The sequence below is a fragment of the Ochotona princeps genome, chromosome 13 (genome assembly GCF_030435755.1).
Source record: "Ochotona princeps isolate mOchPri1 chromosome 13, mOchPri1.hap1, whole genome shotgun sequence".
In the NCBI taxonomy this organism is placed as follows: Eukaryota; Metazoa; Chordata; class Mammalia; order Lagomorpha; family Ochotonidae; genus Ochotona; species Ochotona princeps.
Window position 1 is genome coordinate 4,440,012 of NC_080844.1, and position 16,202 is coordinate 4,456,213.

Genomic DNA, 16,202 nt, shown 5'->3' on the forward strand with positions numbered 1-16,202 from the left:
CAGCCGCTAGGCTACTGCACCAGACCCGCCCTCTTTGTAGCTGTTTCAAAACAAATCATTCCCACAGGCATGTCATTTCTCCAGCACTACACCACAGGGAACAGCAGGGGCTGACACTTCTTACACATTGTGAGGAAGGCAGCAGACCCCACGGGATCCCTGGAGCCTGTGAGTCGGGGGTCAGCACAGAGAGACCATGTCGAGAAGGTGGTTCCAGCAGGGCCTCAAGCTCGGTGTGCCTCTCGGAGCAGCAGCAAGAGGACTTCGGGCTGCACGTGAGCCCCGGCGGCGGGGCAGGCGCAGGCTGATGCCCCGGCCTTCGGTTTGGAATGGGCAGCGTGGAAGTGAGGTGGACATCCTCACTGGGGACCTGGCGGGTGGATCCATGAAACCCCTCCCCTGGCACCGCCCAGGGGCACGCGCTTCCCCAACCCCCATGCTTGCCTTCCTCTCTCCATCCCTGAACAAGTGTACCTGTGATCTCGCCTTTTAAATAAGCTTTTAAAAAAAGGCGCTGCCTGCTCCCCAGGGCTGGGCCATGGGCTGCCTTGCTCCCGCCCCGTGTGTGCTCTGCGCCTGCGAGGGCTTCGCCACCCGGGAAAGCCTTGGCACCCGGAGCCGGCATGTCCGAGCACAAAGGACCAAACCGGGGCCAGCCCGGGGATTCTGTCTGCAAGCCTGGGCCCTCGAGCCCCACCCCCAGCAGCACCGCACCCCTAACCTATGCTTTAGTTTCATCCCATGTTTACATCCTCAGATAAACAGAGGGGAAGATCCTCCATCCGGTGACTCAATCCCCAAGCAGCCGCCACAGCTGAAGCTGAGCTGATCCGAAGCCAGGAGCCAGGAGCTTCTTCCCAGGTCTCCCACGTGGGTGCAGGGTCCCAAGGCTTTGGGCCGTCCTTGACTGCCTTCCCAGGCCACAAGCAGGGAGCTGGATGGGAAGGGGGCCGCAGGAATTAGAACCAGTGTTCATGTGGGATCCTGGCGCATTCAAGGCGAGGACTTGAACCGCTACGCTATCGCATCGGGCCCTAAAGTTTAAAAGAGAAAGGCCTGTGTTTATTTCAGGGCACAGGAGCCTGCACCTGCTGCTGGAGACAGGAGGCTGGCAGAGGGCAGGCCCAGGAGAGGCGGGGGCAAGGGAAGAGGGTCCCCGTGAGGGAACCCACTCCATCCAGGTACCGCCCAGCAGTCTCATCCTGGAGGGAGGCCCGGTGGGCACGTGCTCAGGCGTGGGATGCAGACAGCCCTGGAGCCCACCACGGGCCAGGCTGCACGCTGAGGGCTCAGCATCCACCGTTGGAGGGGGTCGTGGGCACACGCACGCAGGAGCGGACCACCTCCCCGAGACTGCGGCGGGTGGAAGGGCTTGCTGGCCAGCAGCAGTGGGACACGGCGGGGACAACTGCAAAGACGGGAGGAAAACAGAGCTTGCTTCGGCCGGGGGTCGTCGGGGAAGGCGCGGTGCCCGAGGCTCTGCGCGTCAACCGGCAGCAAGGGGCGCCGGGCCCGGCTCCCCGAGGCTCTCGGTCGCAAAGGACGCCCTCGCAGGCCCCGAGGCCCCGGGCGGGCTCCACACGGCCGTCCCGCAGGAGGCAGCGCAGGAGCCGGGCCGCACCAAGCTCCCGGGCCGCACCAAGCGCACAGGACTCGCCGCCCTCACGGGGAACCGGCCGAGCCGGCAGCGGCACCTCAGCGCCAGGGCGGCGTGACCGGCAGCTCCGGACGACGGAGCCAGCCAATCGGCGTGAGGCGTGGGCGGGACCACCGGCGCGTCACAAAGGCCGCGCCCGCACATCCGGGGCCCCTGGCCGCGGGCCGCCCCTGCCGCCCCTGCCGCCCCTGCCGCCCCTGCCGCCCTCCTTGGTGGTCGCAGAAAGCTGTGTGTTCGCGGCCGCTCAGAGGACGAAGGCGGCCGGAGGCGGCCCAGGCCTCTGGGGACCCGTCTTGTTCTAGAAGGCACGGCGTCATGCCTTGGTCACTGGGCAAGCGAGTGGGCCACGTTGGGGTGCAGCGCGTGAAACTGCCACCTGTGTCACGGATACCTCACATGGCCAGTGGTTCGAGTCCTGGCTGCCCCACTTCTCATCCGGCTCCCTGCTAATGCTCCTGGGAAGGCAGCGGAGGATGGACGAAACCCTTGGAGCCTTGCACCCACATGGGAGTCCTGGGTGAAGCACCTGATTCCTGGCTTCAGATCTGATCAGCTCTGGCCCTTGCGGCCATTTGGGGTGTATGCCCCACCTCTGTCGGCCCTCAGCAACTCTACCTTTCCTTTTTTTTTTTTAAAGGTTTATTTATTTTTATTGGAAAGGCAGATTTACAGAGACGCAGAGACAGGAACATCTTCTGTCCAATGATTTACTCCCCAAGTGGCCCCAACGTCCAGAGCTGTGCCGATCCGAAACCAGGAGCCAGGAACTTCTTCCGGGTCTCCCACACGGCTGCAGGGTCCCAAAGCATTGGGCCGTCCTCGACTACTTTCCCAGACCACAAGCAGGGAGCTGGATGGGAAGTGGAGCTGCCAGGATTAGAACCGGTGCCCATATGGGATCCTGGTGCGTTCAAGGCGAAGACTTTAGCCGCCAGACCACGGTGCCTGAACCAAAAACAAGTGTTTGTAATATTATCAAAATAGATGTGTGTGTGTCTTACACAGAAATCTGCAGAGCCTGATTAATCCCTGAGGAAGGAAACTTTAAGCCTAGACATCAGGGCTCAGCTATTGCTCCGGCTCTCAGAGGATATTCTTAGCCCTGGGCCAGTGGTCAGTCTTCTCCAGTATTATCTTTACAGGTTGGGTGTTAACAGCCCAGCCCATCTGACCCTTGAACCCAGGCTTCTGGATAAACCTGGCCTAAAACAACTTGTGGAGTGGTTTCAGGCGCCTCCTAGAAATCCCTGCCGAGCTGCTCAGGGCTGAGGACACTTGAACTTAGCCTTGGCTTAAATACATGGTAGCAGCCAAGGTATTCAGCAGGTGTCTTCCCACAAGTGGGACTGGCAGGGCAGGCATTCTGGTGCCAACTCGGGACTCGGAGAGGCAGGGTTCTGTATCAGGTCCCTTCCAACACCAGATTCCTACTAGTATTTTCCCTGGGAAGGCAGCGCTCAAGACTCAGGTGGTTGGTTCCTGGCCATCTCCGTGGATGTGCTGAGCTGAGCAGGCTCTGGGCCTTGACCCAGCCCCGCCCTGTGCACCACAGGCCCTTGCAGAGTAAACCAGTTAGACTGAAGACTCTACCTCAGCTCTTTTTCTGACTTGGATTTTTTAAAAAATAATCTCTTAATTTCCACACCAACTGATCATTTCGGTACAATTACAAGCGTTCCGGGCCCAGTGAGGTGGTCTAGCGGCTAACGTCCTCACCTTGAACGCTCCGGGATCCCATATGGGCGCCGGTTTTAATCTCGGCAGCCCCACTTCTCATCCATCTCCCTCCTTGTGGCCTGGGAAAGCAGATGAAGACAACCCAAAGCCTTTGGATCCTGCACCCATTTGGAAGATCTGGGAGAAACTCCTGGCTCCTGACTTCAGATTGGTGCAGCACCGGCTGTTGCAGCCACTTGGGGAGTGAATCATCAGATGGAAGATCTTTCTCTCTATTTCTTCTCCTCTCTGTATATCTGCCTTTCCAATAAAAAACAAAAAAAAATTTTTTTTTTCATTTATTTTACTTGAGAGAGTTGCAGAGAGAAAGATTTTCCATCTGCTGGTTCACTCCCCAAATGATCACCACAGCCAGAACCGGGCTGGTCTGAAGCCAGGAGTTTCTTCCAGATGTGTCAAATGGATGCAGGATCCCGAGGCTTTGGGCCATCCTCAACGACTTTTTCAGGCCACAATCACGGAGCTGGTTGGGAAGTAGAGCTGGGACATGAACCAGTGCTGATACGTAATGTTACCACTGCAGGTAGATGAGTAGGCTATACTATCACACTAGCCCCTCTATCTTTCAAATACTTTTTTTTTAAAAATAAGTTTTAAAAAGAGTGGGATGGGGCCCGACGGCATGGCCTAGTGGCTAAAGTCCTCGCCTTGAACGCCCCGGGATCCCATATGGGCACCGGTTCTAATCCCGGCAGCTCCACTTCCCATCCAGCTTTCTGCTTGTGGCCTGGGAAAGCAGTCGAGGACGGCCCAAAGCTTTGGGACCCTGGACCCGTGTGGGAGACCCGGAAGAGGTTCCTGGTTCCCGGCATCGGATCGGCGCGCACTTGGGGCTCACTTGGGGAGTGAAACATCGGATGGAAGATCTTCCTCTCTGTTTCTCCTCTCTGTATATCCGGCTTTCCAATAATAATAAAATCTTAAAAAAAAAGAGTGGGATGGTTCACTTCAGGACATCACAAACATGTGAGCCAGAAGTCCCCATGTATCTCCTTTTTTGACACTCTTAGATGTTTTTAGTTATTAATAGAGGATGTGGCTGCATTGTCAAAAAGAATCTCAAGTTTTGCCTTGTGTATCCTTGGGGTCACTGGGGGTCCCTAAGTAGAACAGGCCCCAAGCCCTCCCCCCTCCTCAGACATCCCTGCTTTCAGCATCCACCTTCCTGCGTGGACACACCGGAAGGGCTCAGTGGATTGCTGGTCTTTGCCAGTTAGGGGGCAGTCCTTGTGGGGGCACCCTCCCATCCTCCGGGGTTGCTTGGCACGGACTGGGCAGCAGTGAGCAGGAAAGGCACATGGGAACCGCACCTCTCTGTCGCTCCCTCATCTCCTCCCTAAGCTCACAGCTCCTCTGGCGCCTGTAATGCCGGCCACGCCACCAGGATGGGGCACTTGGTGCCCACCAAGCCACCCCTGCAGGTGCAGGCCAGCCTCAGAAGCCCACGACACCCTCTTGCACTTCTTCCTTTTTTTTTTTTTTCGGATTCAGTTGCCATTTGAGTCTCCATCCTGGGGCATCCAGAGGCCCAGAGGGTGAAGGCACAGCAAATCACGCCTCCTGGTGAGATGAAGACGGTGCCCCTAGAGGAGGCTGGCAAGGCCCAGCGGCTCCAGTGAGCATTCAGCCAGACAAGGGACAGAAAAGTGGCAACTGGCAAAACCTCAGGGAGCACACGAACAAGGAAGGGCAGCTTTCCGGGCGTGATGCCAACAGGGCACAGACTGATGAACCAGGACATCGCAATTGTTACCAGTTCTGGAACACTAAGTTCCTTGTAGAGATCTCTCAGTTCAGAGGTACCCTCAACAGTGCCACACCTGCTGTAAGCAACCCGGAAAACCAGGCCCAGAAAGTTCACAGCCTTCTCACGCCAGGGGCAGGACCCAATGTCCTATTCCAGCATACGGAAAAAGTGGTGCCTTTCTAGTGCCCAGGTCATTGTTTTGTTTTGTTTTGTTTTGAAGATTTATTTATCTTTATTGGAAAGGCAGATTTTACAGAGAAGGAGAGACAGAAAGATATTCCATCTGCGGGTTCACTCCCCAAATGGTCACAACAGCCAGAGCTGAGTCAATCTGAAACCAGGAGCCAGAAGCCTCCAGGACTCCCACGCAGTGCAGGGTCCCAAGGCTTTGGCTGTTCCCTGCTGCTTCCCCAGGCCATAGGCAAGGAGCTCGATGGGAAATAGAGCAGCCAGGACACAAACCCATTGCCCATCCAGGTGTCGGTGCTTGCAAGTGGTGGATCGGCCAGTCGAGACATCACACCAGCCCCATGCCCAGTTCGTTCCTTCCTGATAGTGTTTCTGAGAGCAGCGATGCCAAAACACTCACTATCCGAGGCCGGCGTTCGGAGCAGTGTGTCAAGCAGCTGGCTGTGACACCGGCATGCTGACAAGTCCTGCCGTTCCACTCCCGGTGCACCTGCGGACGCACATTCTTGACCCCCACACCCCAGCGGGAAACTCAAAAGCGAGCCCTGGCCATTGTGGCCACCTGGGGACTCAATCAGTGTATGGACCATCTCTTTCTCTGACTCTGGCTTTGAAACAAATAAGTACATCTTTTAAAATATTTAACCTACAGGGCCAGGCACTCTAGCCTGGTGGCGAAAGTCCTTGCCATGCACACACTGCGATCCCATATGAGTGCCTGTTTGTGTCCCAGCTGTTCCACTTCCAATCCAGCTCCCTGCTTGTGGCCTGGGAAGGCAGTGGAGGACGTCCCAAAGCCTTGAACCCTGCACCCTCCTGGGAGATTTGGAAGAAGCTCCTGGCCCCTGGCTTCGAATTGGCTCAACTCCAGCTGTTGTGGCCACTTGGGGAGTGAACCAGTGGATGGAAGATCTTTCTGTCTCTCCTTTCTGTAAATCTGACTTTCCAATAAAATAAATATTTTTTGAAAAAAGAACCATTGGGCTTGGCAGTGTGGCCTAGTGGCTAAGGTCCTCGCCTTGATCCCATATGGCCGCTGGTTCTAATCCCGGCAGCTCCACTTCCTCTCTATCTTTCCTCCTCTCAGTATATCTGACTTTGTAATAAAAATAAAATAAATCTTTAACAAAAAAAAAAAAGAAAAAAGAACCATTTAGCCTACAGATATAGACAGCAATGACCAACAATAAAGCATAATAGTAATAAAAAAGGCACATAATAAGTGGGGTCAGAGCAGGCACAGAGTTGGCCAGCCCAAGAACGGGCTGGCTGGGAATGCTGCTGGATCCTGTGGTTAATGGATTTCCCTCTCATTCTATCCTGGGACACACCTTCACTCAGTAGCTACTGCAGTCACCCTTCTGGGCTGTCCAGGAACCGTGTTCCCTGCAGTCTGAAAATGCAGTCCAAAAAAGGTATTTTGAAAGAGAGAAAGATCCCATTTGAATAATTTGTATTATAATATATTGTGAAAAACTGTTCTATTTTATTATTTGGTCATTATGGTTTTTAAAAATTATTATTATTGGGGGCCCAGCGCTGTGGCCTAGTGGCTAAAGTCCTCACCTTGAACACCCCGGGATCCCATATGGGTGCCAGTTCTAATCCCGGCAGCTCCACTTCCCATCCAGCTCCCTGCTTGTGGCCAGGGAAAGCAATCAAGGACAGCCCAAAGCTTTGGGACCCTGCACCCAAGTGGGAGACCTGGAAGAGGCTCCTGGTTCCTGGCTTGGGATTGGCAAAGCACCAGTCCTTGCGCTCACTTAGGGAGTGAACCATCAGATGGAAGATCTTCCTCTCTGTCACTCCTCCTCTCTGTATATCTGACTTTGTAATAAAAATAAATAAATCTTTAAAAAAACATATACATACATACAACATTTATTTAAAATAAAATAAAATAAAATAAAATAATTATTATTGGAACCCTCACTCATATGGGAAACCCAGACGCTCCTGGTTCCTGATTTCATATCAGCTCAACTCTGGCTGTTGTGGCCACTTGAGGAGTCAACCAGCAGATGAAGATCTTTCTGTCTCTCCTTCTCTTTGTGAATCTGCCTTTCCAATAAGAATAAGAATAAGAACGCATGCCCTGGGAGGCAGCAGGTGCTGGTTCAAGCACTTGGGTTCCTGCCATGCATTCGGGAGACCCGGCCTGAGTTACTGGCTTCTGCCTGGGACCCCAGTCATAGCAGGCCTCTGGGGGGCTATCTTTTGTTGCTTACAGTTCCTTTCTGTCTCTATCTCTAATTTTAAAATGAAGCAGATAGACCAGTGTTTACTAAACTTATCCATCAGGATGACCAGAGGCTTTCTGTGGCAATTGGCCTGCCAGTGAAGGGTGTTTTCAGGAACTAGCCCAGCTCCTGAGCATGCATTCCTGAATAGACCCCTGGAGCCATGCATTGCAACCTGATCTCTTGTCTGCAACCAGCTGAGGCAGCTGGGTTGAGGTGGGTGGGGAGGGACAGTGAGAACCACAGGAAAGCCAAGCTGGGATAAGTAGGCAGAGTCAGCCAGGGCACCTGAACTGCAGGTGGTGCAACTCAAACCCTACAAGGGCCCGGCACAGTAGCCTAGTGGCTAAAGTCCTCGCCTTGTACAAACCGAGATCCCATATGGACGCCAGTTCTAATCCCAGTAGCTCCATTTCCCATCCAGCTCCCTGCTTGTGTCCTGGGAAAGCAATTGAGGACAGCCCAAGCCTTGGGACCCTGTACCCACATGGGAGACCTGGGAAGAGCTCCTGGCTTTGGGTCAACTCAGCTCTGGCTGTTGCAGCCACTTAGGGAGTGAACCAGCAGATGGAAGATTTTTCTGTTTGTACCTCCTTCTCTCTGTACATCTGCTTTTCCAATAAAATTAACTATATATATATTTTTAAACCCACAGGTGTCAAAAGACTTAGAGCAAGGTAAAATGAGCAGTCCCAGCATCAATTCTCTTTGGTTGGTTGCTTTATTTAAGATGCAGGCGGATAGATGAGGAGAGCTCCTACCCAGCGGCTGGATTCCCAACATGACCACAATGGCCAGGCCAACACCAGGAGCGGGAACTTCAGTCAGGCCTCCCAACCACCAGAGCCATCAGCTGTGCCTCCCAAGGACTGTGTTAGGGGGAAACTGGAATCAGGAGCCAGACCAAGACAATAAACCCAGACAGACACTCTGGTGGAGATGAAGGGACTTAGCCTCTGGGTTACACACCTGCTCTCCAATTTGGCCTTTCCTCCCTGTCTGCAGCCAACAATGCCAAGGATACTGTGGTCAGGGGAGGGCAGTCTGTGGCCCAGAGTGGCTGCCGAACATCAGGGGTCACACCTAGATCCCTCTCTGCTCCAGTCAGTCATGGCCACCTGGCCTCCTCCCAGTCCCCCAGACATGCCATCCCCTTCTCCCAGGTCTGCCTGTTGCTTTGTGAAGAAGGAAGCAACCTCGACGTTCCCTGAACAAAGGGAATGAAACAAATCACTCAAGATTGACAGAGAAGGGCCAGTGTGATGGCTCAATTGATGCTCTCAGCACCAGCACCAGCACCCCACATGGGTACCAGATCGGGCTCCGGCTGCTCCACTCTGATCCAGCTCCCTGCTTATGGCCTGGGAAGGCAGTGGAGGATGGCTCAAGTCCTTGGGACCCTGCACCCATGTGCGAGACCTAAAAGAAGCTCCTGGCTCCTGGTTTTGGATGGGTTCAGCTCTGGCCACTACAGCCATTTGGGGAGTGAACCAGTGGATGGGAGAGCTTTCTCTGTCTCTCCTTTTTTTTCTGCAAACTGCATTTCCAAATAAAAACAAGTAAATCATTGAGAAAAACAAGATTAAAAAATACTGACCAGAGTCCCACAAACCACAGATGGGGGGCCCCTGCCTACCGTCCTCCAACTTGAAGGATGGGTCCCAGAGCCAGCCAACTCCACACTGGCAGGAGCACACACATGCCTGCAGGTCTGGGCAGAAAAAGTCTAACCCTCCACCTGCTAGCACCAGCATCCCATACAGATCTCAGTTCCTGTCCCCACTGCTTCACTTCTTATCCAGCTCCCTGCCTGTGGCCTGGGAAAGCAGTCCAGGACAGCCCAAAGCCTTGGGACCCTGCACTACGTGGGAGACCTGGAGGAAGCTCCTGACTCCTGATCAGCCCAGCTCTGGCTGTTAGAGGAGAAGCCGAGGCAGTGAGGGTGGTTGTGCCTGGCACACGGCAGGGCTGGAGTCTCCCCTCACTGCCCACAGCATGGCTGGGCTCTCTGCCACTACCCACTGAAGACCTGGGGTCTCCCCTCACCGCCTACCACATGGCTGGAGTCTCACCTTCCTGCCCTTCTCCTCTGAGATTCCCTGTGTGAAATCCAGTCACAAAATGGAGTCACTTTGGTTCAGACCTGCATGAGTACGCTAACCTGCTCTTCATGATTCTCTACAAAACACTTTGTACAGTTTCCTGCTTTGGGGGCCAAATCACAAGGAGTAACAGTTCCAGGAATTAATACTGTGTGATTTATTCACCCATTGTTCCTATCACTGCCTCCTATGGCTGCCTGAGCCAACTCATTGTTCCCATGGCAGCCTCCCGTGGCTGTCCAACTCACCTGGTTCCCATGACTGTACAACTCACTCTGTCTATAAGAACCCATCTAACCCTCACCCCGGGGTGACTCTGTGCAGGAAAGGCGAGCTGACCCCAACTGGTTGGTCTGTCTATCTGCCTCCCCAATAAGCTTTCCTGCTTTGCAGAGTTGTCTGGGCTGCACTTGTTGGGGGTGAGGCTCGGGTTGGATGCCAAACCCGCCCTGCAGGTGCTGATAATGACAAGTGCGGCTTGAGCCTCCGGGACAGTGCAATGAGAGCCATTACCTGAGACTTCTCAGAAGCCTCTTCTGTCAGGCCCTGGGCTACACTGGCAAGACCCCAGCCAGGGGGCAGTCCTCAGCCACGCCAGGAGCACACTGCCCTCATTCTCTGCAGAAGGTTAGAGACAACAGGGGCACCAGTGCTTAAACTCCCTCCCCCCTCTAGCACCTGCCTCTGGACTCCCTCTCTGCTCTCATCTACAGTGCCCTCCCTGGCTGGAAATGCCCCCAATTCCTTGCCAGCCACTCCCATAGAGCCCTGGGCCAGGACAAAGTGGCAGGCTGTGGTCTGGCCTCCTGGAGTCCCCTCCATGCGGGTGCTGGGAGGCACTGGTAAACCCCCTGGGTCCAGGTCCTTGTTGATTCCAGCCATGGATCTCTGCAGGGCCAAGTGGGACCAAGCAGAGTCACGGCCTGGTCAGAGGTCCCCTGAGGTCCCAACAGGAGTCCTGGAAGCCTGCTGCCCAGGATCCAGGGGACACCAGCCTCACAAGGCCCAGAGGGGCTCTGAGGTCAACCTCTTCCCTCCCCTCTCCCTCATCCCTCAGCTCCCAGGAGCCAGCCCTGCCCTGCCCTGCCCTGGGTGTGGCAGACAGGCCCGTGTCCTTAAGAACCATTGGGGAGGGAAGCTGCGGGAGTCTAAGGAATCTGACCAGTTCCCTCCAGCCTGCAGGCTGTGTGGCCCTGGGCGGGGCCACCCAGATTTAAACAGCGGAACCCACCCAGGCCCTGGTCATCCATTGCCCCAAGCAGCCTCTGTGGCTCAGCTTTCGCTCCAGTTGCTCCGGCTGCAGGTGAGCTCCCAGGTGCAGCAGGCAATCTTGCAAGGGTGGAGAGGGCAGACAAAGGGCCCAGAGGGGTGGGGGTGTCCTGGGGTTCTGAGTAAGAGGTCCCTGTTTGGGGGAGCTCCCAGGTACAGCAGGCAATCTTGCAAGGGTGGAGAGGGCAGACAAAGGGCCCAGAGGGATGGGGGTGTCCTGGGGTTCTGAGTAAGAGGTCCCTGTTTGGAGGAGGTGGATGAGGACGGCAAGTAGCTGCTCTGGGGCTGGGACCCCTGAGGACCCAGGAGCTCACCGGGGACTGACCAAGCACACCAGCAGCCCAGCTTCGGGCAGAGGCCGCCTAAGGCTTCAGAAGTGCAATCCCCCCCCCCTCCCCGCCTCCCTCTCAAGGCCGATGCATCCGTATGTCTGAAGGTGTAGTTATTGGTTCAGGCACGGTCATTGCACTTGACAAATGAGTGCTTAATGAATTCACTTGCTGCTACCTTAACAGGGCTCAGTTTTCTCCTCTTTTGGTTGGACACTGGGGCCTGGGGAGGTGGGGGTGACCTCCTCTGGGTCTCACGGCCCTGGGACAGAGTGAGAATCCTTGGCTGGGGTGTTGAGCACCTGATAATGCAGGAATGCCATGGAGCGGAAGGACTTACTCAAGCTCTGATCCACCCCCAGGGACAGGTGGCTAGGCTTGTGGGCAGCTCCCAGCAGCACAGGAGCAGGGTCCCTGGGCAGTGCTGGTGCTCAATGAGGCACACTACCTGGCTCCCCCGCACCCTGGAGTGGGGCTGGGTGGGCACGGGAAAGCCACCTTGGGGCCACAGCAGGCCCAGAGCAAGAGCCTGGAGAGCTGGAGGCCAGGCCCCTGGGGTGGGGTTGCAAGGGTGGCTCCAAGCCTTGACTTCCAAGAAGGTGCACCTGGCTGTAGGAATCCGGTCCTGCCTCCCTGAGCACCCTTATTTTCTCCTGTGGAAAACTGAGCTGATAAGGGCCTCGTTGCTGAGGTGGGGAAGGGGTTTGGGGGAGGGGAGCAGGAGCACCATCTGCCACTCACGGGGTGCGGACACTGCTCTGAGCCCTGACCTAGAACCGCTGCAGGCCTCGTGACCCCTGCTCACCTGTGTGAGAACACCAACAGCGCTCTGCCACCTCCAGGCGCTGCCACCTCCTGCGGAGAGTGTGAAGCCGCAGACCCCAGCCCCCACCCTGCAAGCCCAGGCATGGAACGAGGGATCTGGGCCCTTCTCCTGGCACTAGCAAGTAAGTTCCCCAGCTTCTGGATGGGACCCTCCTCCACACTCCGCACCCCCAGGCAGAAAGCAAACAGCGCCCCCAGGGGGCCGGTGTCCAGCAGGAGGGGGAGGGGGCGCGCAGGTAAGACAACTCTCCAAGGGGCTGCCAGGAGTATGAGGGAAACTGAACCATGTGCAGCAGGGACACAGGAACAGCAGATGGAAGATCTCTAACTCCCCCACTTTTTAACTTTGCCCAGTAAAAAAAAAAAATCTTTTTTTTTAAGATCTATTTATGGGCCCGGCGGTGTGGCCTAGCGGCTAAAGTCCTCGCTTTGAGGGCCCCGGGGATCCCATGTGGGATCCCGGCAGCTCCACTTCCCATCCAGCTCCCTGCTTGTGGCCTGGGAAAGCAGTCAAAGACAGCCCAATGCTTTGGGACCCTGCACCCGCGTGGGAGACCTGGAGGAAGTTCCTGGTTCCTGGCTTCAGATCGGCACAGCACCGGCCTTTGTGGCCACTTGGGGAATGAATCATTGGACGGAAGATCTTCCTCTCTGTCTCTCCTCCTCTCTGAATATCTGACTTTGTTCCTGGCTCCTGGCTTCAGATCAGTTCAGCTTCAGCTGTTGTAGCCAGTTTGGGAGTGAACCAGAGGATGAGAAGGTCTTTCTGTTTCTGTAAAATGTGCCCTTCCAATAAAAATTGATATTAAGAAAATAAAAGGAGACAGAAATGGTGTATGGGGCTGGGGAAGGCCCCAGGAGGCCTCTGGATGCCTGGGACTGACCTATGTGTGACCTCAGGATATCACCCACCCCTCTGCTTCTCCTCCCACTCCCCCAGGCCTGCCTGCCTTGGAAGCCAATGACCTGCAGGGTGAGTGAGGCCCTGCGTTCCCCCCACCACCCACTTCTGCCCCGCATTCCCCCCTCACCCACTCCCCCGCCCTGCCCATTCCTGCCCTGACTCTCTTCTCTTCCCTGCCCACAGATGAGGACAGTCCATTTCACTACGGTAAGTGCGGCTGTCCTGGCCTATCCCTGCAGGACCAGCCAGCCACGGGAGCTGCTGAGTGAGGGTTCAGGACATGCAGGAGAGCCTGGGCCCCAGAGATTCTGTTCCATGACCTTCCCTCCATGTACCCTCACTTCTCAGCTCCCCACTCGTCTCTGCTCGGGCCTCCCTGCAGAGCCCTTCATTTCTCAGTACCTTCCACTCAGCTGTGCCCCCGTGGCACACCTCCCACCAGATGGCCAGCCCACGCTGGGGACAGAGGCGCCACGGGCTGGGGGTGGGTATCTGTGTGCCTCCTCCCCCAGCAGGTGCTGGCAGAGCAGTTGAGTGAGGCAGCCCTGGCCAGCCGGCCAGCTCCCCTCACTCCTCGGTGCATCCGCAGACTGGGAAAGCCTGCAGTTGGGCGGGATGATCATCGCGGGGCTCCTGTGCATCCTTGGCTTAGCCTTGGCCCTGAGTGAGTGGACTGGCGGGGCGGGGGGGGCGGGGGTAGAGCTCCGTGAGCGTTGGCTCCTGGGGACGACCTGGTTCTTCCTCCTCTCCCAGGTGGCAAGTGCAAGCGCAAAAGCAGTAACAGGTGAGAAAGCGCCCTCTGCTGTGCAGCGGGCTTGCTGCGAGGGACCCTACAACGGAGCACCCTACTGCCGGCAGGAAGCACAGGCGGGGGTGGGGTGGGAGGTGGGGCGGGCAGTCTTGGAGGCTCCCACCACCTGCAGCCAGCCTGCTGCTAATCGGTTGCTACTCTTTCCGCAGCCCCTTACCTGAGAAAGCCAAGCCACTCATTACTCCAGGTGAGCGGGCCTCCTGGGAGGCAGAGCGGGGAGGGCAGGGGGTGTGCCCGCCTAGGGACTGTGCCTAAAGGGCCTGCCGTCGTCCTCCTCCTCAGGTTCCGCCCAAAACTGCTGACCACAGACTGCACCCCGGATGCCACAGAAGAAGACCGCGCTGGAGGCCTCTTTCTCCTCTGGCACCTTTTGACAATAAGGCTGCAAAGAGTTTCTTTGTGCATTAAACCGATGTCGCCCCTCACTCCTGTGGCCCTGAGAGCCTCTTTCGGGGTAGCGTGGGGGGCAGGGGGAAGAGGGTAGATGGTGCCCGCTGTGGCCCTGGGGGGAGGTGGAGAGGGGTGTCCCTGGAGGCCCCACCTTTATCACTCACTATAGGACACACCACAGTATCCGCGCTGTCAGTTAGATGACCTCAAAGCGTGCCTTGGGCTGGGCGCCCACACCTGCCAGGTACTTCCTGTGACTCACATAGGCCAGGAAATGCACCAACCGTTCACCGACTAGCCCCACAGACTATCTGACCCTCACATCAACCCACAGAACCCTCCCACCCCCAATCTCCCGTGGAGCCTTGCGTGGCAGCCCTGCACACACATCAGAGCTCCTTGCTTTGCCCACATGCCACCGCTCATGTGGCCTCACTGGAATTGTCTCTTTTTATTAGAAAGGCAGATTTACAGAGAAGGAAATACAGAAAAAGATCTTCTTTCCACTGGTTCACTCCCCAAGTGACCACAACAGCTGGAGCTGAGCCAATCCGAGGCCAGGAGCCTGGAGCCCCTTCCAGGTATCCCACGCAGGTGCAGCTGCACTTGCTGGAGCTGGTCTGGTTCAAAGCCATGAGCTTCTTCCAGGTCTCCAAGGTGGGCAAGGAGCCCAAGACTCTGCATTGGACTACTCTCCACTGCTCTTCCCAAGTCATTAGCAGGGAGCTGGATGGAAATCGGAACAGCCAAGACATAAAACTCAGTGCCCATATGGGATGCGGACACTACAGGCAGAGGCTAAACCTAGTATACCAGCCCCAAATAAAAAATTTTTTTGAAGTGAAGGTTGGTTCCCTCACTGTGGCAGAGGATAAGACTGCCACGTGCTGCCTCAGGATCCCATTTGGGCGCTAGTTCAAGTCCTAGCTGCTCCACATCCCATGCAGCTCCCTGCTAATCCATCTAGAAAAGGCAGCAAAAGAGAGGCCAAGGGCCCAGCGCAATAGCTCAATGGCCAAAATCCTCGCCATGCATGCGCCAGAACCCCATGTGGATTCCTGTCCATATCCCAGCTGCTCCATCCAGCTCCCTGCTTGTGGCCTGGGAAAGCAGTTCAGGACGGCTCAAAGCCTTGGAACCCTGCACCCACGCGGGAGACCTGGAGGAGGTTCCTGGCTCCTGGCTTCAGATTGGCACACCACTGGCCGTTGTGCTTGGGGAGTGAACAATCGGACGGAAGATCTTCTCTGTTTCTCCTCCTCTCTGTATATCTCTGACTTTTCAAAAATAAATCTTTAGAAAAAAAAAAAAGGCAAGGTCTCTTCTGATCTCTTTAAGAAGCAGAGAAAGGGGGCCCGGCGGCGTGGCCTAGCAGCTAAAGTCCTCGCCTTCAGCGCCCCGGGATCCCATATGGGCGCCGGTTCTAATCCCGGCAGCTCCACTTCCCATCCAGCTCCCGGCTTGTGGCCTGGGAGGGCAGTTGAGGACGGCCCAAAGCCTTGGGACACTTCACCCGCGTGGGAGACCCGGAGGAGGTTCCAGGTTCCTAGCATCGGATCAGCGCGCGTGGGCCCGTTGCAGCTCACTTGGGGAGTGAATCCTCGGACGGGGGATCTTCTTCTCTGTCTCTCCTGCTCTGTGTATATCTGGCTGTAATAAAATGAATAAATCTTTAAAAAAAAAAAAAAGCAGCAGAGAAAGGCAGCAGGGACAGGAATGCAGAATGTTGGTGATAAGGTCAGAGGGGAGGCCAGCGCCTCCCAGCCTGATGAGCCTGGCCAACAGGGAGGGTGGGACTGGAAGACCGGCCAGGGAAGTGGCAGGTGCTGTGAGGTCAGCATTGGGCAAGGTCAGGCAGGGAGCCAGCCTGAGGGGGCTGGTGGGTAGTGCTTGCTGGGGTCCTATCCTGAGGCATGGAACCCGCCCCTGCCCAGCTTGGAATGAGGGGGACACAGCTGTCCCCCCTGCCATGGAGTTACGTTGTTTTCTAATTCCTGAGGGA

At 56.2% G+C, this 16,202-nt stretch overlaps 1 protein-coding gene across 1 annotated transcript; it reads left to right on the forward strand.

Annotated features, from left to right (window-relative positions):
- Positions 1 to 1,972: 1,972 nt before the first annotated feature.
- FXYD4 (FXYD domain containing ion transport regulator 4) lies at positions 1,973 to 14,188 on the forward strand. The gene is made up of 9 exons (XM_058671886.1): positions 1,973 to 2,063; positions 10,838 to 10,975; positions 12,056 to 12,217; positions 13,036 to 13,068; positions 13,183 to 13,206; positions 13,589 to 13,663; positions 13,753 to 13,783; positions 13,960 to 13,997; positions 14,093 to 14,188. The coding sequence occupies exons 1-9, from the start codon at positions 1,973 to 1,975 to the stop codon at positions 14,110 to 14,112; spliced, it is 612 nt and encodes a 203-aa protein (XP_058527869.1). The 3' UTR covers positions 14,113 to 14,188.
- The last annotated feature ends 2,014 nt before the right edge of the window (positions 14,189 to 16,202 follow it).